This window comes from Canis aureus, chromosome 11 (genome assembly GCF_053574225.1).
Source record: "Canis aureus isolate CA01 chromosome 11, VMU_Caureus_v.1.0, whole genome shotgun sequence".
NCBI classification, from domain to species: Eukaryota; Metazoa; Chordata; class Mammalia; order Carnivora; family Canidae; genus Canis; species Canis aureus.
The window spans coordinates 47838413-47861560 of NC_135621.1; the positions used below are offsets into that span (position 1 = coordinate 47838413).

The window sequence follows — 23148 nt, forward strand, 5'->3', positions numbered from 1 at the left end:
AACATTGTTCATGAATATAGTTATATAATTGTTGTTTTATGCATTTGTCTTTTAAATCACAAGGGTAAAAAAGAAGAGTTACAAACCAAAGTTACAGTAATACTTGCTTTTTTATTTACCTATAAATATCACATAGTTCACAGACTAGTTCAGATTAATACCAACTTAATTTCAATAAGATACAAAACTTTACACCTATATATCTCTATTCCCACTCTCTCCTTTGTACTGTTGTTGTCATGTAAATTATATCTTTAAACATTGGGCACCCATCAAGACAGATTTGTAAGTATTATTTTATGCAGTTGTCTTTTAAATCAGGAGAAAAAGAGTTACAAATAAAAATATTTGTACTATCTTTTATGTATACCTATGTATACCTTTATCACTGCTCTTTTTTCTTCATATGGATTCAAGTTATTCTATAATATCTTTTCACTTCAACCTAAAGAATGTAGTATTTCTGGTAGAACAGATTTGTTAGAAACAAATTTTCCCAGGTTTTTAAAATCTGGGGGAAAAAAATAAAAAATAAAAATAAATAAATAAAATCTGGGAATATCTTATTTTCTCCTTTTTTGAAGGATAATTTTGTAGGATACAGCATTCTTGGTGCATAGTCTTTTCTGTGTGCACTTTGAATATTTCATCTGTCTGCTGATCTCCATGGTTGATGAGAAATCACCTGTTAATCTTATTGGAACTCCCTTGTAGATGATAAATCACTTCTGTCTTCCTGCTTTAAGGATTCTCTAAATGGCTTTATAAGAGTTTGAAGTGAAGTATTTAGGCATGGATCTCTTTGTTTTTTTTGTTTTTTTTTTTTTTATGATAGTCACAGAGAGAGAGAGAGAGGCAGAGACACAGGCAGAGGGAGAAGCGGGCTCCATGCACCGGGAGCCCGATGTGGGATTCGATCCCGGGTCTCCAGGATCGTGCCCTGGGCCAAAGGCAGGTGCCAAACCGCTGCGCCATCCAGGGATCCCCGGCATGGATCTCTTTGGATTTATCCTACTTGGAGTTTTCTTTTTTTTTTTTTTTTAATTTTTATTTATTTATGATAGTCACAGAGAGAGAGAGAGAGGCAGAGACACAGGCAGAGGGAGAAGCAGGCTCCATGCACCGGGAGCCCGACATGGGATTCGATCCCGGGTCTCCAGGATCGCGCCCTGGGCCAAAGGCAGGCGCTAAACCGCTGCGCCACCCAGGGATCCCCTACTTGGAGTTTTCTGAGCTTCTTGAAAGTACTGTATTCTTTCTCTCCCCCCGCCCCATCATCTCTATCTCAACTCCTGGAACTCCTATTACATATATATTGATATACTTCATGGTGTCCCACTGGTTTCTGAGGCTCTGTTCGTCTTATGCATTCTTTTTTATTTTGTTCCTCAGAATTGACCATCTCAATTAACCTCTGTAAAAGTTCACTGATTCTTTCTTCTGCTAGCCTGCACCTTGTGTTGAAACTACTTAGTTTTTCATTTCAATTTTTGTACTTTTCAACTCCAGAATTTCTGTCTGGTTCCTTTTTATAATTTTTAAAATGTTATTGATATTTCTTATTTGGTGAAACTTCATTCTTTTCTGGTTTCTTTTAGTTCTTTGTTCACTATTTACTTTGGTTCTTAGAGCTTATTAGGACAGTTAGAATTTTTTGCCTAGTAGGTGCAATGCCTGGGCCTCCTCAGAGACAGTTTCTTTCATTCATTTTTTGACTATAAATGGATCATACATTGTTGTTTCTTTGCCTTACAATTTTTGTTGAAAATTGTTCATTTTGAATATTATAATGCAGCAAATCTGGAAATAGGATTACACACATACACATACAGACATACACACCTGAATTTGCTGTTGCTGGTTGTTTTGAGTTGTAGTTGCTTGTTTAATGACTTTTCTAAACTATTTTTATAAAGCCATTTTTATTTTGTTGTGTGTGGTCATTGAAGTCACTGTTCCTTTAGCTTAGTAGTTAACTGGTAAGTTGTTAGAAAATTCCCTAAATGCCACCATCACCCCCACAATAAAACTCTTCTGGTCTTTGCAGATTGGTTCTCTGTTGGAGTACTCCCTCAAAGCTTAGGCAAGCCTTATGCAACTCTGCCTTAGCCTTCATTTCCTACTTATAAGGAGCCTAATGATCAGCCAGAGGTTAAAACTTACTGTCTTCTCAGATCTTTCCTAAGCATGCATGTGGCCTTCTGGACTCTGGTTCACATGGGAACTTTTTAAAACCCTTATTCCTCTGTGTATCTCCTTCCTCAGCCTTTTCCTTTTCAGCTGTTCAGACTCTCAGCTGCTTGCCCCACCTGTTATCCCTTGCCCTAGATGGTTGTGGCAGGTAAACTTGCTTTTAAGTGCTTTCAACAATTGCTACCTCAGAGGCCACTCCAGCCCTGAGAAAGTTCCAAGTGCGATTAAAAGAAAAAAAAAAGGTAACACCCTGAGTTGATCCCTCAGGGAGCCAGGAGCCAGGTCAAAACATACAACCACAATTCTTTGAGAACAAAGTTTATATTTCCCCCTCTGGCACCAGCAAGCCACACAAGGAATGCAGCCTCTTCGGCAGTCCTGGTGGCACAGCGGTTTGGCGCTGCCTGCAGCCTGGGGTGTGATACTGGAGACCCAGGATCGAGTCCCACGTTGGGCTCCCTGCATGGAGCCTGCTTCTTCCTCTCCCTGTGTCTCTGCCTCTGTGTGTGTGTGTCTATGAATAAATAAATAAAATCTTTGAAAAAAAAAAAAAAAGAAGGAATGCAGCCTCCATAGCTGGGGGTAGGGGATGAAAGGTAGATAAATTCAAAAGCCAGAACACGATTTTACTGGAATTTAGCAGCTCCTTTCTTCATTAAACCTTTCCCTGCTTATTGTTAGTTTCCTGTTAGAGTCCAGAGTTCTGTAAATTTTGGTTCTGACAGGTTTTGTCAGCTTAATTAGTGCTTTTGTGGAGGGACAGGCTTCTGGGGTTCCCTACTGCCAGTGTGAACATTTTTGCAGTTATTTTTATATTGATAGATTGCTCTCTAAAAACAATAAACCATTTTACAGTATCAACAGCAATGTGTTTCCTCACAACCATGTCAACATTTATTATAAATTTTTAATTTTTTGATGATTTAATTATGATTGAAAAATACTTCATAGGCATATTAGTTTGAATGTCTTCCACTTGTGTTGGGTTTGAACCCTTGTTGAGTTAGTGTTTGTGTTTTTTGTTAACAGTTGTTTCCTTTGGTCATTAGCTCACTCAGATATTAGCCTTTCATGTGGATTTCAGTTTACCTGATCCTGAGCCTGAAAGGATAAGAGATGTCTGTGTGTGAGGCATGATCCATCTTAACTGTGGATGGACAGTTCCTAACACTGGAGGAGGCTTGTTGGACCAGCCCTGGGTTTCTTTAAATCAGTCATTCATTCAGCAGAAATGCACCAAGCCCTTCTGTATGCCATGTTTGTGCTAGTTTTGGGAAAATGTCAGGGACTAGAGAGCCCTTCCCTACCCCTTGTGAAGAAACAGTCTTTATAGGGGTGACATTGAGCAAGCAAGAAGTGCAGAATGTCATTCAACAACTTTTTTGTGAGCTGTGCTAATTTTGATTTTATAAAGGTCTAACAAAAATGTTGATGTCCATATACTTGCCTATAACACACTTGAAATGAGGAGTCACATTGAACCCCTTTCACCTCAGCAACTTGATCTTCACGGTACATATGCTTGGTCCTTAGGGTAGAGCTGGAGGAGGATCTCCTGGGCACCAGTGGGCCCAAGCCCTCTTCTGTAGGGAAGCAGAGTTTCAGAGCATTTGGCTTTCTTCTGGAGGCTCACCTCAGTTAACAGACATTTCCTTCCAGGACTGAAAGTCCAGCGGTTTAGCAGTTTGCAGATGGCCAGGCCTAAGAAGACTCCACTAGCCCTTCCTCAGGAAGAAGGTAGGTGTCTCTCACCTGCACAGGTAGAACCATTCTGAGACCTGTGGCCCTGGGTGAATGGACAACCCATGGTTGAGGGATTCCCCTTGTGTTCTGCCCACATCAATCCTGAGTTGCCCCTCTCTTCACCCAGCATGGCACAGTAGCTGGGATGGTGGTGACTCAATGGAGAAACCATAGTATTGTCTTATCCCTAGGGGTCCCGGCAGCTGAAGTGGCACCCATCCTATTGCCCAGCCTGAAGGGCAGCTGCTTTGACCATCCCCTGCACCAGGGGGTCCTCCACCCCGTGCGGCGTCGTAGCAGTCCTACCTCAGCTCCACCTCCCAAGTTGTCAAAGAAGCCCAAGGTGCATGCAGCTGGGGACATGTTCCCCACTGATTGGAGCCCACCACCTGTAGAGTTCCTGAACCTAAAGGTACCACAGGCCAGCAGGGGGACCCCAGCCCAAAAGTGGGTGGTTGTGACAGGGCCTCAGGGCCTCAGCACAGAGGCCCACCAGCTGCCTAAGGAGTTAGAGCAGGAGCCGCAGGACCTGGACCCCCAGGGGAGCCTGGCCTCCCTGGAGGAGCTGTTCTGGAACATGGCAGGCCCAAGCCAGAGGACCTCAGCTCTAGTGGTAGACACCCACACCTCGGTAAGCCAGTGGTCATCCCTTGGCCTCCTCTCCTTGCCACTCTTCAGTTACCACCACCTCCCTGCCACTCCTCCTTTTGGCCATTCTTCCTTGGCCATAACCCAACTGCCCTTCATTGGGCATCTCCCCCTAAGCATCCCTCCTCAACCGCATACCCCCCCCAGCCTCTCCCCAGCCCTTGTGCTCTTGTGGCTGGAGTGCATCTCTCCCCTATTTCTGCTGCTAACCCCTGCTAACATATGGCTTAGAGTGCTGCCAAATTTGATGCCACTTTTGTATGCAAGCCTTCAAGGCTTGCACGCCTAAGGTTGAGGTTATCCTCCTGGGGAAAGGGGGACCTTGGTGCTTGGGTCTAAGCTAGACCAGGCACAAACACTCAGGCTGACTCTGGTCCAATGGATTGGAATGTCTAAATGGAAACTTTAGTGATGAGCTTCAAGCCGGATGGGAATAAACAGCTATTGCTAGATAGACTGGGAATACTTAGGGACCCATGGATCCAGGAAATGCATTCCGAGAATAGGACTTAATTATTTGTAATAGCCCAAGATTGTCAGCAATCTAAATGCCCACCACCACCAGGGAATTAATACATTATGTTCTAGTCCTACCTTACAATACTCCAAACGTGTTGTTTTTTTCTGTGGGTTTTTTTTTACTTATCTCTTTAGTATTGGTATAGAATGACCCTCAAGACATGCTATTAATTGAATAGAGCAAAGGGTAGAATAGGGTTCATGGTTTGCTACTTTGTGTTATGGGTGGGTGGGGGAGCATATATTACTGTAATGTATTACTGTTTGCTTGTCTGTGGATAAAATGTGTGCAAAAGCACACAAAGGAGCAAACACCTGTGGTTACCTGTCAGGAGGGACCTGGGTGGCTGGGGATGCAGGTGAGGGGAGACATCTTACTGTATGCCTCTATACTTCTCAAGTTTTGTGGGATTTTTTAGGTTTTATTTATTTGGGGGGGGGAGAGAGAGAGCGAACATGAGCAGAGGGGAGGGGTAGAGGGAGAAGGAGAAGCCGACTTCCCGCTGAACCAGAAGCCCGACGTGGGCCTCAATCCAAGGACCCTGGGATCATGACCTGAGCCAAAGGCAGACACTTAACCGACTGAGCCACCCAGGCGTCCCTACTTCTTGAGTTTTTAATCATGTAGAGGTATGTATTGCCTATTTAGAAAACATAAACAAAATAAAGGACTTCATTAAGATTAACTTTTATTCTTCTCCCCTCTCTACCATTCTCTCTGTCCTCTGTTCTCACTCACCTCCTGCTTCTTCAGTTCACCTCTGGGACCTCGGAGAGCTATGTCAATAGCTTAGATTACTTACTGCAGGAGAAGCGGTGAGTGTGGGAGAAGTTCCATGGTGGGGTGTTCATTCGGGGGGTTGTCCTCTGAGATTCCTAACAAATTCCCCTTGAGTTCAAACAGCCTACCTTACTCTGATACCCACGTGTCACCCTGTGCACCCTGGTGAATAATAAGCACAGGGAGCAGTAGCCAGGTCAGAGGGGGTCATCTTGAGGGCAGTGAGCCCCAGACCTCTGCCCCATACAGAGCCCTTGTTCAGGAGCCTTGGGAACCTTGGTTTGGTGTGGGTGGGATGCAGGGGGACTCCGCCCAATTCATACCCGTGCGTGGGCCTCTCACCTCCGATTCAAGCATTCTGTGGGAGAGAAGAGGGAAAGGCAGATGGCTCTTCCAGAGATGCACAACCTGAGCATTGTCACAGTGATACGGGCACTGGGAAATTCTGACTCTCTTGGGTCCTGCGCTAAGCACTGGGCGTGTGGAGGTGATGGTGCAGCCCCACTCTCCTGGAGGTTTATCCTAATGATTCTAGTATTTCTCACAATGTGAAGTTGTGGTGGCAACTTCACAGTTAGGTGGAGGCATCTACTTTAACCTGGGGGAATCAGGAAAGGTGCCCCACAGGTATCCTTCTCTCCAAACCTCGGAGAATGAGAAGATTTGGGGGGCAACACAGGTGACCACACACGTGAAGGTGGGTATGACAGGTATTCCGGGGGCTGACTAGAACTGAAATCCTCAGCTCTGGGGAATGGGGACTGGGGGTCAGCACAGCAGGAGGCGCAGCCAAGATGTGAACAGGGGCTGGGTCACAAGAGGCCTCATAAACACAAGCTCAAGTTGGGAGAATTTTAAGTGGACACTGATGTGTTCCCCACTATGTTTCAGAGGCCATATTATGGAGAATGGATGGGAAGAATGGAGAGGAAGTAGGGTGAACAGAGATGGAGTGGGGCCCTGCAAGGAGGGTGGCGGGGCTATGATGGATCTGCTGACCCAGGTGGCTGGGACTCTGGAACCTGTATGGAAGGGAATCCAGACCCAGACTTGTGGCTTCAGAGGGGCCCAGGCACATTCAGCTGTCACTGGTTGGGAGGATGCGAACTCCAGATGGCAGCCTGGGCTGGAGGTAAACTCTTTATGAACTGAGGACCTTTGGACAAAGCCAGGGCAAGCACCTGGAGGAACAGGACTAGGGCTGGGAAGCTCCCAGGCTGTTGAGGGGGCTTGGATTATGAAGGCAAAAGGATGAACTGTGCCTCTCAGGGGCTTAGTGAGGAAAGGCAGGCCCTGTGTCAAGGGCTCTGGGAACCATGAGCCTGGGGGATTATCCAGGTCAGTGTGTTCAGACCCTGGGAGGAAGAGATGGGGCTAGGCCCAGGTCTTAATGTGTTAAAAAGTGGGCAGATCCAAAACAAGGTACACAAAGGCATGTTTGAAGTTGTGTGGTAAAAATCTTCTTTCAAGCCTATCTGCTCCTGTCTACTTAATCAGAGACTGCACAACTGATATAATATGATGCCTCTTCCCTGCCCCATACAAATCTAATGTTAAGGGCCTTGACGCAGGAGCCGGGGAATTGTCATTCCTAGGCCTTGCCAGGTTCACGGGGTCTGAAGACCAGGGTCAGGGTTGCTTGACTGGGGACCACACTGAGCTCTGTTGGCTCTCATCTCCCTGTAGAGAACTGGTGCTGGAGCAGAAGCAAGAGAAGGCACTTGTACATGACTGTCCTGACCTCAACTCCCTGGATCTGGATGAAGATGAGGTGCCTCTCACACCTGAACACAGGTGGGAGACAGTGGGCATATGAGGGGGCAAGGGCCTGGCCACATGTTGGGGAGAGGGGGAAGCCCCTGCACCTACCCCCCTCAAGGCAGAGGGTTTAAGTGTTGACTGGCTCTCATTTTTAGACAGTTTAAACCAGCAATCTGTGTATTTTTATGAGTTCTTGAGCTGCCTCCTTTTCTTAAACTCACTTTCAAAAACAAAAACAAAAAAAAACCCTGCATTCATTCACTGACTATAGAAATATATGATCACCTACTTGGTGTCATGGTCTGGTGTGGGATTTTGAGGACACAGAGATATGAAAACACAGCCTAGGGGTACCTGGATGGCTCAGCAGGCTTAACCATCTGCCTTTGGCTCAGGTCATGATCCCCGGGGTCCTGGAATCAAGCCCCATGTTGGACTTCCTGCTCAGTGGGGAGTCTGCATCTCTCCCCCCACTTGTTTTCTCTTTCTCAAATAAATAAATAAATAAATAGAATCTTAAAAAAAAAAAAAAAATAAGAAACAGGCTACTCTGCCCCAATTGTCCACCCAAATTTATAGAACCAGATCTCTTGGGAGAATACACAAAATACACAAAGCCACATTCTAAGAGAAAACTATCTTTAGAGGGGAGAATATGGCTGTTTGACATTTTTCATTTTCTCCCGTCTGAGGAAAAGAAAGTGGCTTTTGTCAATGGTGTCATGGGGGGAGACGGGAGTCTGCTGGCCATGACCTAACTGGGCCATTGGCTGGAGGGAGGGCTGGTCTCATCTATACCACAGTGTCTCAGAGATGCTGAGGGTCCACAGTTGAGTCTGTCTTCAGAGTACCCTGTGAGCCATCCATCTATCCACCTATCCGCTCAGCCAAGCCAGCCAGCAAACATCTGTTGAGTCCAACTTTGTACCAGGCTCTTTACAGACTCTGGGGATACAGCAAAAGCAAAACCAGACAGAAATCTCTGTCCTCCTGAGTGAAGATAGATCACGAGTGCTCAGGAGAAAGGAGAAAGTAGAGATGGGGTGGGAGGAACGTGGAAGGCCTATGAGATTGTGCATGAGGGTCAGGGAAGACCTTCATGAGCAGGTGGTTGACTTCTGTCAGAGCACTGTGGAAGAGATGAGGCAGCTCTGGGGGCCCTGCAGGGAGAGCATAGTTGTAGCCTTGGAGGGGAGGGCTGGGAAGAGGAGGTCAGGGAGGCTAAGGGTGGGCTCAGTGCATGAGCTTTTCCTCAGTGTGAGCTGGCCACTACTGCTCCAAGCAGGATCTTCTGCCACTGTGTTAAAGATAGACTGGGAACCTGGGGAGCAAGGGCAGAAGAAAGGAGACTGGGGTACCTGGGTGGCTCAGTGGTTGAGTGCCTGCCTTTGGCTCAAGTTGTTAACCCAGGGTCCTGGGATTGAGTCCCGCATCTGGCTCCCTGCAAGGACCCTGCTTCTTCCTCTGCCTATGTCTCTGCCTCTCTATGTGTGTCTCTCATGAATGAATAAATAAAAATCTTTTTTAAAAGAAAGTAAGGGAGGGGCACCCGGGCGGCTCAATGGCTGAGCATCTGCCTTCAGCTCGGGGCATGATCTTGGGGTCCTGGGATTGAGTCCCACGTCGGGCTCCCCGCAGGGAGTCTGCTTCTCCCTCTGCCTGTGTCTCTGCCTCTTTCTGTGTATCTTTCATGAATAAATTAAATCTTTAAAAAAAAAAAAAAAAGGGAGGGAGGAAGAGAGGGAGACGGGCAAATGAGCCATGGCAATAATCCTAAGAAGTAAGGGGCTGGGAATAAGGGTGGGTGGTGAGGGGTAGGAACTTTCTGGATATATTTTTAGAGTAGAACTGACAGGATTTGTTGATGAACTAGATAGAGGTTATAGGAGAAAGAGGGGAATCAAAGGGGACCCCCAGGATTTGGGCCTGAGCACCCAGAAGATTGGAGTTGTCTAATGAAATTGAAGAAGACTAAGTTCATTTGGGGGATCCCAGGGGCGAGACCAAGGAGATGGCTTGGATCCTCCCTTCTGGAGAGGCAAGCTCAGGAGTCACCACATTTAAGTGATGTTTAAAGCCACAAACTGGATGAGATCACCTGGGAAGCAAGTATATAGAGAGAACAGGGGCCCGAGGGTGCAATGTAGAGGTCACAGTGACCTTGACAAGAGTAGCTCTGGTGGACTGCTGGGGTGCACCTGACTAGAACAGGCCCAAAGGAGAATAGGAGGAGAGGTCAAAAGAGAAAAAATGTGCAGTAGCTGAAGGGGAAGTAGAGTCAGGATACATCTTTTTGTATGTCTCTTTTCCTTTTCTTTCAATTGGTTCCTTCCTCCATCCATTCATCCCTCCCTCACCCTCCCTCTTTCCCCCAAGAACCAAGTGCCCAGTGGGGCTGGGGTGAACTAGAAGGGATGAGGTCACCTCAGCTGTGTGGCTGAGGGGCAGGATGGTCAGCATGCCCTGCATCATCTGCCTGTCCAGGCTTTCCTTTTTTTCTGTCAGTCTGAGTTATGTTATTAAACATTGGCCTAAGCAGTGACAGGTCAAATTTTCACACACTTAAGTTAGCATTCTGCTTCCACTTACAAAGGGAATGTTGAGTGATAATATACAGACTTCTTTGGGGCCTCTGTTTTAGGACCCACCCCCCTGCTGCCATGGTTTACATCATTTTTGTTGCCCAGAGATGGCCATGAACCTACACTTTGGCTATTTGCTTTTTTTCCTCAAGTTTTTCTGGTACTCATCTCTGGACTAGATCAGGGATCAGCAAACTCTCTGTATTTGTAAATAGTAAATATTTTAGGCTTTGAGGGCCATACAGTCTCTGTTGCAACAACCACTCAACCCTGCTTTTGTAACAGGGAAACTCCTGTAGATGATACATAAGTGAATAAACATGCCTATGTTGCAGTAAAATTTTGTTTACAGAAATGAGCAGGGGTTGGCCACAGACCATAGTTTGCTGACCCCTGCCTTGGTTGGGAGGATCCCTGCTCCTCACTGATACTTTCCAGCCATCCCAGAGAGATAAAGAGCTACTCACACACTGCCTAGAAGCCCAGATAAGGGATGCCGTGCAAGGCATATGGTGAACCCAAAAGGGCAGATGTGGTGGAGCATGGGAACTAGATGGAACCCCACTGGGTTTGGGCTAAGTAGGCCTCTTTGGAAAAAAGTGCCTTGGTGGCATATGAGTGGTAAAAAGGGTTGTCTAAGTTGAGACTCATGGATCTGTTTTGAGGTTTCCTACTCAATGGATACATAGACTTAGAATAAAACCTTTTAAACTCTCCTTAAAATCTCAGTAGCAAGAATAACTGTTTTAGCTCTTGACCTTTCTACCAAGTGCATCCAGGATTCTGAAAGTCCTGGCTCAGATGTTTCCAAATGCCCCACAGAAAGGGAGTTGTCTGGGGAACTGGCTTAAGCCAGGTGCTCCAGGCTTTGAAATCGCCGATGATTTTTTGGGCACATGATGTTTTCAAGTAGTACTTCAAGAAAGCCTTTTTGACAACAGCTACTTTGAGGTGGTTGTTTTGATGTGGGATCATTTTGATGGGACAGTTCAACTCTCTGCTTCAAAGAAAATTACTCACTGATACACAAAGCCAGCAGCTTCTTCCCTTCTGAACAGGGGCCAAGGAGGGATGTGGTTCTGGAAGGGGTGAGGCTGCGGCGAGGGGCCAACCACCATCTGCCAGAACAGTTGTCTGTGACCAAGAGTCGCATGACTGCCATGGATGCCCGCTGTAGAAGAGACCCCCAACTGTCCAGAGCAGAACCTCCCCTCATGCTCTAAGGATTGGCTTGCATCTTAAATGGGTGTCATCCTACATTGTCTATTGCATAAAGTTAAAAGACCTTATGTATGTGCTGGGGCAAGGGAGGGGGCAGTATTTAAACCACAACATCATCCTTTATCCTCACTTTTAGGCTGCGCAGGAAATCCCCAATTAGTTGTATAAGAGTCATCTCAGAACTCTTAATAATGCACATATGTTATATTTGATATCACAAGAGTCCCTTTGTAGGATGATTTCAGGGACAGGGTTAGGATCCTTTTACAGATGAGTCTGATCCCTATAGACTTTTAATAATTTGCACTTTTTTAATATAGAAGCAGCATAAGCCACAGATACTCAAAAACTGAAATGGCAAAGAAATTAACAAAACAGAAGATTGTTTTACCATTTGTGTGCTGGTTTGTACAAGCTGCTTACAAAAGCCTCCAGGAGCAGAATCTCCCAGGTGTCTTAATGTCATCTCCATGCCCTGTGCCATTTCATCTTCAGGATGACCCTATGATGTGTGTCAGCACCTTTTCTTGGGTTGATCAGCCAGTAGTGGGCTGCCAGTTACACTGCTCCACCCCCAGTGCCAGCTGCTTGTGTCCCAGACCCTACAGGAGCCCCAGGTGCTGTACCTTCTCCAGGTTCACCATCTCAGGGCCCCGGCCATCCTCAAGCAAGAGGAGGGGTGGCAGTGCTTGGAACTTGTTTTACTTTGCTGTTATTATTGTTGCTAAATGTGTGTTCTATCTCTACAAAATCCAGCAGAACACAGTTGTATGAAATAAACAGGAAATGTCTCCTCTTCCCCCTCCCCCCCAATCCTGTTCCCTAGGGATGACTCCAGCTTACAGTTGGGTGTGTCATGTGTGTGTGTGGGGGGGGGTGTTGCATGTGTCTAAGAATGTGTGTGCATATGTCTCTGTGTAGACCTATACAGACACATGGGTGCACACATACACACTTCCTGTTCTGAAACTGGCTGTTTTTACCCACCAATACACTGTGACCAGTCCTTCACGATACAGAGATTTACTTTGTTCTTAGGAATTGTCTTGACTACCTCCCTTTTCCCTATTCCCTCTTTTTTTTTTTTAATTTATTTATGATAGTCACAGAGAGAGAGAGAGGCAGAGACACAGGCAGAGGGAGAAGCAGGCTCCATGCACCGGGAGCCCGACGTGGGATTCGATCCTGGGTCTCCAGGATCGCGCCCTGGGCCAAAGGCAGGCGCTAAACCGCTGCGCCACCCAGGGATCCCCCCTATTCCCTCTTAAATGGGTCATTAAATCCTGACAGTTTGGCCCATCCCAATGGAGTTGGAATGTATCCTCTCTGCTCCTTCCCTGTCCGAGGGACCCAACTCTAATCTACTAATCAGACTCACAAAGCAGGGCAGTGCCTGGGCATCTGTACTTTAGCAGACTCCTTAGGGAGTCCTCCGGATCACAAGAGCTTGAGGAACCGGGGCCCCAGAAGAGCCCAGGTTTCTACCTTGTGCGGGCACCTTCCCTGATCCTGGCCTCACCCTGAGCTTTTCCTCTCTGCCTGTGGCAGCACCATGTAGGCAGTTCTGTGGTCAGCCCACTTGCTGAAGGCTATTATGGTGATTTGTTTACCCTTTTCCTAGGCATGCAATGGTAGCCCACGCCTGACTCATCCTTCAGCACCTGGCACCCACATACCGTGGGCGCTCAGTGAAAGTTTGAGCTGAACAAAGCCAATGGGTGGCGCTGGGTTTGGGACCAGGACTTCTGGCTCCCTGACTGGAGCCCTGAGGGAGGGGTTGCGATGCAGGACAGAGTACAATGGGGAAGAGCTCCTGCATCGCACAGGGGCTTCCTTTATCAGCAGGTGGCGCTGTCCTACCCAGTCTTTCCCCCACCAGGCCACTGTTGAAGGGTAGGGGCACCATCTGGCCTTCCCTGGCCTCCCTCCAGGCTGCACACTAGATGCACCCGCTGATACTCGGCTCTCCGGCTCCTTGCTTTGCCAGGTTGCTGGTGGAGAGGTTCTCTGTGTCACTACAGGTCATCCCACCAGTGCATCCTGGGGAGACTGTGTTTCTACCTGGACGTCAGCCTCAGCACTGCATCCTGGACCATTCAAATCTGAAGCCACGTAGCCAACTAGAAGCGCTGTTTCTCAGGTAAATGTTGGCATGGGATGGCCAGGCCCCTCATGGAGCCCGATATAAGGACTGGCCCAGGAAATTCAAAGCTGTGCTTGAGCCAATTTGGATGTGTCCGTTTTCAGGAATATAGATGGAATAGTCACACATATCTATTTGTAATATTTAACTTACTGATTTAGATGTACATACTTCAAAAAGCGCTAAACCACTGCACCACTGGGGCTGCCCCCTGTGTTGCTTTTTAAGGGGATTTCTAAAACTTGACCACAATCACATCCAACACTTGCAGTTATGAGTTGGTATATCTAAGAATAAAAGAGAAAGCCCACTCAGTGCAGTTGTCCACTTATACTCATGAGGCCAACACCCTGCTGGACCTTGGTGGCTGAGGGGATGGGGAGGAGGCTACGGGGGCCACACCAGCCGGTAGGGAGCACAGAGGCTGAGCTATTTCTGGTCTCTTGAAAGCAGGAGTCTTGTCTTTTCCAGCTATTCAGGGCTTCCTTGTGTCTGTTTCACTAATTCTAAAGCCATCTGATTATCACGGGAGGTTTCAAGTATACATAGAACAGTATCATGATTCCCCATATAGTCATCACTCAGCTTCAACAATCATCAACTCAGAACCAATCCTGTTCCATCTCTACTCCTGCCCGCTGACATTGTCCCTCAGGATTCTTTTTAAGCAAATCCCAGACACATCTTTAAGTACTTTTGTGTGTCTCTAAAAGATAGGACTCTATGTTTACATACAACTTAAATGCCATTATTACACCTAAAAAATACAAATTCTTTTTTTTTTTAAATACAAATTCTTTATACCATTGATACAAGTCAGTATTTGGATTTCCTTTATCATCTCCTAAATATGTATTTTATGTTCAAATTAGCATCTGCACAAGCCCTAATGTCACAGTTAGATGTAACATGAATGGTGAGATAATATTACATAGTGTTGGTGCCCCCAACAATTTAACCATTTTCCTCAGCATATGTGTTACTTCCAACATTTCTGTTTTATAAGCATTGTAGTAGAGAACATCTTCATACACAAATATTTGTCTGGAATGTAACCCCAGAAGTGATGTGAGGTGACTGGACCCAAGTGTCTGCAGATTGATAAAGGCTGTCATCGCTATGCTGAGAAGGTGTCTAACAAAGGGATGATGAAAAGGGGAAGGAAAGAAACAACCCGAGCTAAAGGGAAAAGAAGGCTAGTGGTGCTAGTGAAAGGGGCAGGGAAGGAACAGGAGAGAGGAGAAAGGACGGTGTCTCGCAGAGACCCGTGGCCAGCCAGGGTCCGTGTGACAGCAGGTTTCCTGTCCCAGACTGGACGGCCAGCAGGAAGTGTTTGACAGACGAGATGGCCTGTGCAGCGGTGACCTGGGGGCTGAGCAGCCCTGCCAAATGGGGCCAGGTGGCTGGCCAGCTTCCCTGGAGAGAGGAATTCAGGCCCTCCTCCCTCCTGTCTGCTAATGAAGCACCAGAGAGGCTGCCTCGCCAGCCCCCAGAGCCCAGGGCCTTTCTGGAGGAATGCCCGCCGCCTTCCACATGGTCAGGTCAGGGGGCCCCAGCTCTGTGGTGAGGAAGGGCCACTTCCTGAAGGTCACCACTGAGCTGTGGGGTCACTCTCATTTCCTGTTTGTGCCAAGGACTTCAAGCCCAGACTCAAGAGAGGGAAATAGTGGTGCCATAATGACCACGTTGTGTTCAGCCGGAAGCATGAAAATGAAGGAAAAATAAAAGGTTACTTGATCTCTCAAGAAGCAATATGATTCCATTCTTTTGCTATACAGAAAGCTAAACTTTGTAAGATCACAGGTAACTTTTATTTTCCTTCTTACGCCCTTCTGTATTTTATGAACGTGTTTCACTTTCAATATTAGAGGTTTTAGGGAGGAAAGTGAACGTGATTTTTAAAAACCACCTCTTGAAATAGATCCACGCCTCCTTACCTGTCTGGGAAGAGGGACATCCTCCCCTCCACCCCCCACTGTACAAAGTAGGGACTCTTGCACAGGTCGCCGGGCAAGTGTGGGAGGCCTCTATATCTGGGCTCCAGGCCTCTTCTTCCTGGGCTGCACCTACCTACACAGGTTTCTGTGCAAGACACATTTCCTGGGGCAGCCCCGATGGTGCAGCAGTTTAGCGCCGCCTGCGCCTGGGGTGTGATCCTGGAGACCCAGGATGGAGTCCCATGTCGGGCTCCCTGCATGGAGCCTGCTTCTCCCTCTGCCTGTGTCTCTGCCTCTCTCTCTCTCTCTCTCTCTCCCTCTCTCTCTGTGTCTCAATAAATAAATAAAATCTTAAAAAAAAAAAAAAAAAAAAAAAAAGAACACATCTCTTGGAGCCCACAGCCCTGGGATTGGAGATGGCCTGGACCATCCTCTCTCATTCATCATCCAGCCGGATATGTGACCTCAGATCAGTTCCCTGGAATCAAAGTCACATGCTTTTATGCCAGAAGTTGGTACCAGGGCCTGAACTTTTCCCTCTCTTGACAGCAGTTCAAAAGGAAAGCCGATCCCCCTGAGTGGAGAAGCGTTGGGACGGATGACCACATGCAGCTCAGAGGCCAGAGCAATCTCCATGGGAAGGGTGGAGATTGCCTGCTGAATTATTCATGGTCCTCCCTGGGCCCCCACAGAGTGCACAGGAGTGTCAGGGGGTGTATCTGCCACTACTCCTGTGAGGTGTTCGCAGTGTGTTCCAGGAGCCCTTCCCTCCCTGAGCACTTCTGTAGGCTGGAGGAGGTGGGTGGGTCTGAGCCATCACTGTAAATGTGCTTGTGCACTGAGTCTCCCTGAGGCCTGTGGTCCCAGCTCTTGTTTTGCCTGGACCTCTTCCTCTTCCTGGTGTTGCTGGCAGGCTGGTCTGAGGACCTGGGGGAAGAGTGAGTGGATGGGGAAAGTTGAGGGGTTCCCACAGGACCGTCCATATGGACCTCAGCTTCACACAGGATGGAAATCCAATGTGAGCCAGTAGAAAGTGAAAGAGTTTACTGAATATATATAGAGAGATACAGACGGAGCGTCCGGAAGAGTGGGAAAGGAAGAGGATACGACGAGTTTTGTCATTGTTCAGGGTCTGAGTTTTTACTGAAGTTGGTGGTCTGACGTATGTGTCCCCTCAGACATCCTGGAACCAGTTAGAACAAAGAGGAGGGCCCAGGTTTTATACCTTGGAGCCAGGGGTCTTGACATCCAGATGTCTAGCTTCGGTGGTCTGAGATCTGCATATGATAGCTTCTTCCCATCCTTGACACCTGGTCCTTCCTTGGATATTATTTATTCTAGGGAGAGAATAAATAACTCTTTGTCCCTTACAAGGAAGACCTAAACTATTTGCATTACAAGGCATGTGTAAAGTGAGGTGGGAGTACAGGTCCTAGCAAGAATAGAAACAGGATAAGAAGCAAAAGAAAGAAACGCCTTCTTTTTCTCTTGGGGTCTCTCTAGTTTCCCTGTCTCATAGGCATGCCAAGGTTGAAGCCCGGGTGAAATAAATTCAGCAGTTACAGAGTGTGGACGGAACTCAGCACCCAGCTGGCTTCAACTGCCCCCAAAAATAAAGAGCCAGTGGAAGCAGCCAGCCAGGGCGTTGCTGGGATCCCTGGACTTCTGACCTGAAGGGTGCTCACTCATCTTTAAACAAAGAGAAGAAAAAAAAAGAGGAGCAGGGATGAAAGCTCTGACCATTATTCATTTCTGTTCTCCCTAAGCATTTTACTTTAACTTGCATTTGAGGAACTTGGCAAAGACATAGAAACTGATCCTGTATAAATAACTACAGTTGGTGCTTATCCCTCCGCCATCACTTGGGATTCCCAAGGCATTTCAATCCTTTGCCCTCTGGGACTGCTGCCCAAAAAATAGATGAAGATACAGAGCCTAGAGGAATGTTGACTCGGGCATTATCAGGAACACACAGTCCAAGTCGAAGGTCACAGCTCTGCCCAAGAGCCCAATCTGCTGACCCACGCTGGCCTTTGTTTTGTTTGATTCCCCTTTTGGACCAATCCCCCTCTCAGTTTCCACCCCCCCCCCCACCCTTACTTCCTTCTGCTTCTGTGGCTCTCTGTCCTTGCCATGGTGATGGGGGCGGGGGTGAGGGGGTAGCAGTATTCTGACTGTGGCTGCTTCTCATCCCAGGTGGGAACCTCTCACTGGGATCCTCAGAGTTGACAGCTGGGGCTTCTCGCCCAGCCATGCCTGCATGGCATCTGCTGGCTAGGAGGCTCTGTCCCTCCCCTTCTCACTCTGGGGCCCTCTGAGGCCCTCCAAGATTCTCAGGATGACTTCTGACTTATCATTTGCAAAAGGCAGAGACACCCACCTGGACCTAGGGTTAGCATTCTTGGCTTGTGGACATGAAGTGGGTTTTTGCAAATTTTAACAATTGATTCTATAACCCCAGGTTTTTGAGCTTTCAGTGTACACACCTACTTTCCCTACCTTTGTCCTCCAGAGTTCTGCCACAGATCAAGGCAGTGTCTGCACAGTCAGCCTTGTCCTTTGCATTGAAGATGAGAACATTCGTGGTTCCACTGAGGTGAAGCAGCACTACCCGCCCAGAGTGTGCACACTGGACTGGTGATCCAGCAGCCTGCAGAGATTCCCTGCATCTTGTGTTGCTCTAAGCACAGAATTCCTTGAAAGCCATTCGTTTCAAGGCACAGCTGGACCCTGCCCTCTCTGCCTATCTCTTGCTCCTTGTCTACAGGCTAAACCTAACTGGGCAGCAGCAAACTTGAAGACATACTGATCTTTTCTCTGGCAGAAACTGAGCTGCAGGGCTGGCATACCCAAAAGGTGATATTGCAAACTGAAGAGATACTCTCCCCCTCAGAGCCGCAGTTGGAAATGTGTTGATCTGAGCCAACAGGGGCTTGTACAATCAATTCTCCCACTGAGAAACTAGTGGGGTGCCCCCCTGAGCAGAATGCCAGAGCCAGAGTCTCCTTAGAGTCCCTGGAGCACCACTAGCCTCCTTGCCACATGGCCCCTGGCCAGGACCTGCCAATCTGTGAGGTCTTCCAGGCATTGTTCACTTGGGTATTGTCTGCATTCAGGGCGCTGTGCTTGAACCATGCACACATTGCAGGGTCAGCCTATGAAAAGTGTCCATGTGACAGAGCACGTGAATTAGAGCCGAGTGTGCCAGCAGTCCTGGGGTGCACACGTGTTTGTATGTACAAATAAAGGTCTATTTTAGAGCGGTCAGCTTCACAGACATAGGAACAAAGGCACTTTCTCCTCTGAACTTAAATAATTTGGAAAAGAAATATACAATTTGTAAATTGCCTGGACATACTCAAGGAGACAGCAACTTGGCTCAGAGGAGAATCTTTGTTTTGGAGCATTCTGTTCCTGGCAGATTAAAATAATGTCATTTTTAAAAAGGAGAAGAAGAGGTTGGGCTAACTGAAGAAATTTCTATCTAGAATCATGACTTCAAATGCTATCTGAAATGTTCTTTGCATGAATTTGGCCATTAAAAAAGAACAGACATGAAATTACTTTTTCATTTCATAGAATTCCTATTTATTGCCTTTGGGACACCATCTAGGACAAGAGCTCAAAGGAGCATTCACAGAATGCAGAGAGAGAACTACCCCAAACCCAGCCTTCCTGGGGGTAACCAGAACAGTGGTGAAGTCCAGCCAACCCCTCTTCAGTGACTTCCAGAGCACCTTCTACCAGAGGCCCTATGACCACATGAAATATTTCAGCTCATTTTGCAGGGACCTGTAAGCCAGTCTACCGAGGCAGTACAGTTCTCAAAGCTAGGCTCCTCTGCGTGCTGGCCGTTTGATTCTGAGAGCTCCCAGTAGCAGGGAGAGGCCCAGCAGCCCCCCCCCCCCCCCAGGGAAGGGAAACCCAAGATGTGGGCACAGACACGAGGTGAGTCTGCATGCCACCCCCTCCCTGCCCCCGACTCCGCTCCTTCCATGGTTTCTGAAGGATCCTCTGTGGCACCCTTGTTGGTTGTTTCCTTCCCAGAATGGCTCCTTTGTGTTGTTTTCACATCTTCTCAGGTATCCTTTGTTTCGGAAAAACACAAGACGGGGCAGAAACGCTATGTGTAACCAGACCCCAGACGCGGGCCCCACGTGGGCCCCGCGGGTAATTCTGTCCGCCCGCGCCAGCCTGGGGCCTTCAGTCACAGCTGGGACTCCTGGGTTCTCTCCTTGCCTCCACGCAGATCCTTTTTGCAACCTTGGTAAACACCTTCGTTTTCTCCTCCGTCAAGTGGAAAGGACAAAATGAACTGTCCAGTGGTGTGTTTAAAACACCGAGAGATGTTCCTGGAGATCAAATGATTCTGGTGACGATGTGGGTTGTTTTCTCTTCTGACAGCTTCTGGCATCAGGGGCCCTAAGCGTGTTTGTCCATAGTCATTGCTGATGTGCTTCTGGTGTGGTGAACCTAAAATATGGAAATCCCCCGCCACTTTACAGAGATAGGCATGTTGAGGAAAGCTGCCAGGCCGCTTATGTGGAGGCCGCCGCCCCCCCCCAACCCCCACTCTGACCTCACTGCTCTGCTTCCGCAGCTGCCCGCCGGCCCAGCAGCTCTCCTTCCTGCACAGAGGCCTCCTGAGCAACCTCTACCTGCACACCCCGGACTGCCCGGTGCCCCTGCTCCAGTGGCTCTTCCAGGTGAGGAGCGCAGACCTGCCACTAGATGGCGGGAGCGCGCTGGCCCAACACCCTGGGCAGCACTGCTGTGGGGAGGATGGGCACGTCCCTCCTCTGGCCTTTGGGTGCTGCTGGGTGTGTCCCACCCGGGGCAAGAGGAGGGAGGCAGCTTATGGTGACAGTCATCCTGAAGTTCAGGGACTAGCCTGTGGTCGCGCTCCACTGCCTGACCAGAGCGTATGCCTCATAGGGTTTCGCCTGTGCCACCAGAAGCCTTCTCTGTGACTCCTTGCTACTCAACAGGTGCTTCCGTTGTGTCCAGGCTCCTCTCTACCCCCAAGTCACAGGGCCTGGCTCTGGTGCCACAAGTGGCCCTGCAGCGCTCTTGGCATTGTGAGTGTCCCTCTGAATTTACAGCTGGGTGTGCCCAGGTGTTTGAGCATAAATGCCCTTCTCTGTGGAGTTGTTGGGTGCCTGGAAAAGTCAAGAACATTTGCTCTGTCTTTCTGTTTCTTCTCTTCTGCCTGCCTGCTGGAACAGTTTGCCCCAGGGCAACATGCATTCAGCCCCAGGCTTGAAACCTTAGACCTGAGAAAGATAGAAGCCAGCAAGGATAGCCCAGGAACCAACTGCTGTCATCTGAATGCAAAGCATGAGGATGCTGGCCTTGGCCTTCTCCCAGGGCCATCCCTGCCCGGGACAGGCAGGTTACAAGTTCCAGCTGGTCTCATTCCTGCCAGTTGGGGCCTGGACCCCAGCTGTAAATTAGAGCCACCCTGCCATGCAGATTGTTCTAGGAACTCCTCAGCCTGTGCAGACTGGATGCCTTCCAGAAAAGGTCCTCCTGCTCTCTTCTTTTCCCTTTGGGATCCTTCCCATCCCGCCCCTCCCTGCCCCAGAGGAAAAAGACACCCTCAGCTCCTGGGGCCCTAGTGTGTGGCTGTTGCCCTCACCCCTCCCCCAGGCCCAACTGGGGAACAGCAGGCCAGAACAGGGAACAGTACGACTATTCTTCTCTGGCCCCTAGTCCACACAGTTTCTCTTTGCTCCTTGCACAGTATATGACAAAATGCACAATCAGGCATTGGGAGGCACAGAGAGCCCATGTGAGACGTCGCCCACAGAGGGTCCTTGTGTGACCCTGACACGGCATGGAGTGCCTTCCCTGTCAGTTAGCCTGGGAGCAGCAGAACTTGAACCATGCCTGAGCTCTTCTCCCACATGTGTCACCTCTGCAGGGGCCCATAGAATAGAGGACCCAGCCCCGAGACCAGACAGACACTAGTGAGTTCCAGCTCTGCCACAACTACCCTGTGACATTGGACGAGTTGTTCAATGGCAGCTCTGTGTCTCAGTGTCTTACTCTGAAAACAGTCCCAGGTAAAGACTAAGTGAGGAATTCCTGTGACCTTCCTTGTCCTTATGGTCTCACTATAGCTCTGCCCAGGGCCTAGACATCATTGGGAAGGGATGATGTTAGTGCACAGGTTCTGGTTCTCCATCTTCAGGAAGGAGAAACAAAAGCTCTCCCTCCCCCACAGCTGAAGCCAGATAAGTGAGGGGTGCACTTGGCCTTGGGAATCTTCTAGGTGAGCCTGTGCCCAGCATCTTTGTCTCTGGGGGGCGGGAGGGAAGAGCAGGGCAGCTGACGTCTGCCAAGCACCACGCACAGTGGCCATGTGGCCATACTACAGGCCCTAACAGGATGGATTCTGATATTTTACTTTGGAGGTCTTGGTTTTCCTGTCACTGGGAACATATTTTCCTGTATAAACAATAGCATTCATTCATTCATTCGTTCTCAGGCAGCGTTCGAGTTCCTGCTACATAGTAAGCTCTAGTGATAGAAAGATCTTAGAAATGGTGTCCCGGGTAAGTCCACAGAATGTGGCCATGGTGCTCAGCCTACTTCAGAACCCCCCAAGCATATTCCCCATTGTTAGTGGGCAGAAATCCACAGAGGCTCCCTAAGGCTGTTGGTGGGATTCTCCTAAAGGTGTAGGGGTTGTTCCTGGGATCTAAGCATAGAGATATGGCTGGGACTCGGAAAGAGTTGGAAACAGGATGAGGAAGGTTTAGGATCCCAGGAGACGCCTCAGTTTCTCTATTCACCAGGCTCTGTGGCTAAATAAATTCCCAGGAAAGAGAGCTTTATTGGAACAACAAAGGTTAAGTGACACACACACCCCCACCACCAGTCTAATCAAAAGCAGCTAGGTGAATAGGGTCACAGGACTGCCAGGGCTCATGTGCATGCCTGGGGTTGATCAGAGAGTTCAGGGATGGGTGAGCTAGGCAGATTTTTCCAACTCTGCTCACCCAACTGTTTCTTTGGGAAGGACATCCTGAGTTCCCAGGGAGACTAGATCCTGCTGCCCGCCACTCTCCCTCCTCCTAGTGGAGTGTACAGTGGCAACTGGGTGAACAGGCTTTGGCCTTAGTGCTCATGAACTACTAAGCTCATCACTGAAGCCCTAGTGCGGTACCTGGAGCAAGGTGAACCTCTGGAAAGGGTAGCCAGAAGCAGGTAACATATGCTGTCAGTGAATGTATGTTGTTGGGAAATGATAACTCTGAAGAAGTTACAAGAAGGTGTGAAAGGAAGAGGCAGGCAGAACTCTAATATCATAGGTCAGATATTTGGGAAGATAACTCTGACTCAGTTTCCCTGAGTTTCCCTGGGGAGTGCTCCCAAGAGCCACACCTCAGGCAGAGGAAGAGTAACTGGGAGAAAGAGCTGAGTGGCAGAACAAATTCAAAAGGCCACAGCCAGTTCTGCAGGGTGCTCTGGAAGTGGAGTGACCCTTTATAGTTGTCCCAGTTGAGGTGATAGGTCCAGGCCTTTGGACTCCAGCATCAGCCAATTATCAGACTAAGGCTGCAACTTAGGGGGTATGACCTTGAATGAGGCCCTCCCTCCCTGCAAGGCAATGCT

At 48.4% G+C, this 23148-nt stretch overlaps 1 protein-coding gene across 5 annotated transcripts in view; it reads left to right on the plus strand.

Annotated features, from left to right (window-relative positions):
• Window positions 1-23148, plus strand: part of FAM178B (family with sequence similarity 178 member B) — a 107162-nt gene that overhangs the window by 12419 nt on the left and 71595 nt on the right. For 2 of the 5 annotated variants that reach the window (XM_077915159.1, XM_077915161.1), the window contains exons 2-7: window positions 3853-3930; window positions 4128-4348; window positions 5858-5919; window positions 7571-7678; window positions 13436-13588; window positions 20129-20234. In XM_077915159.1, coding sequence (XP_077771285.1) covers window positions 3885-3930; window positions 4128-4348; window positions 5858-5919; window positions 7571-7678; window positions 13436-13588; window positions 20129-20234 — 696 coding nt within the window. In that variant the 5' untranslated portion in view covers window positions 3853-3884. The other 3 variants (XM_077915160.1, XM_077915162.1, XM_077915163.1) reach the window with 3 other exon arrangements.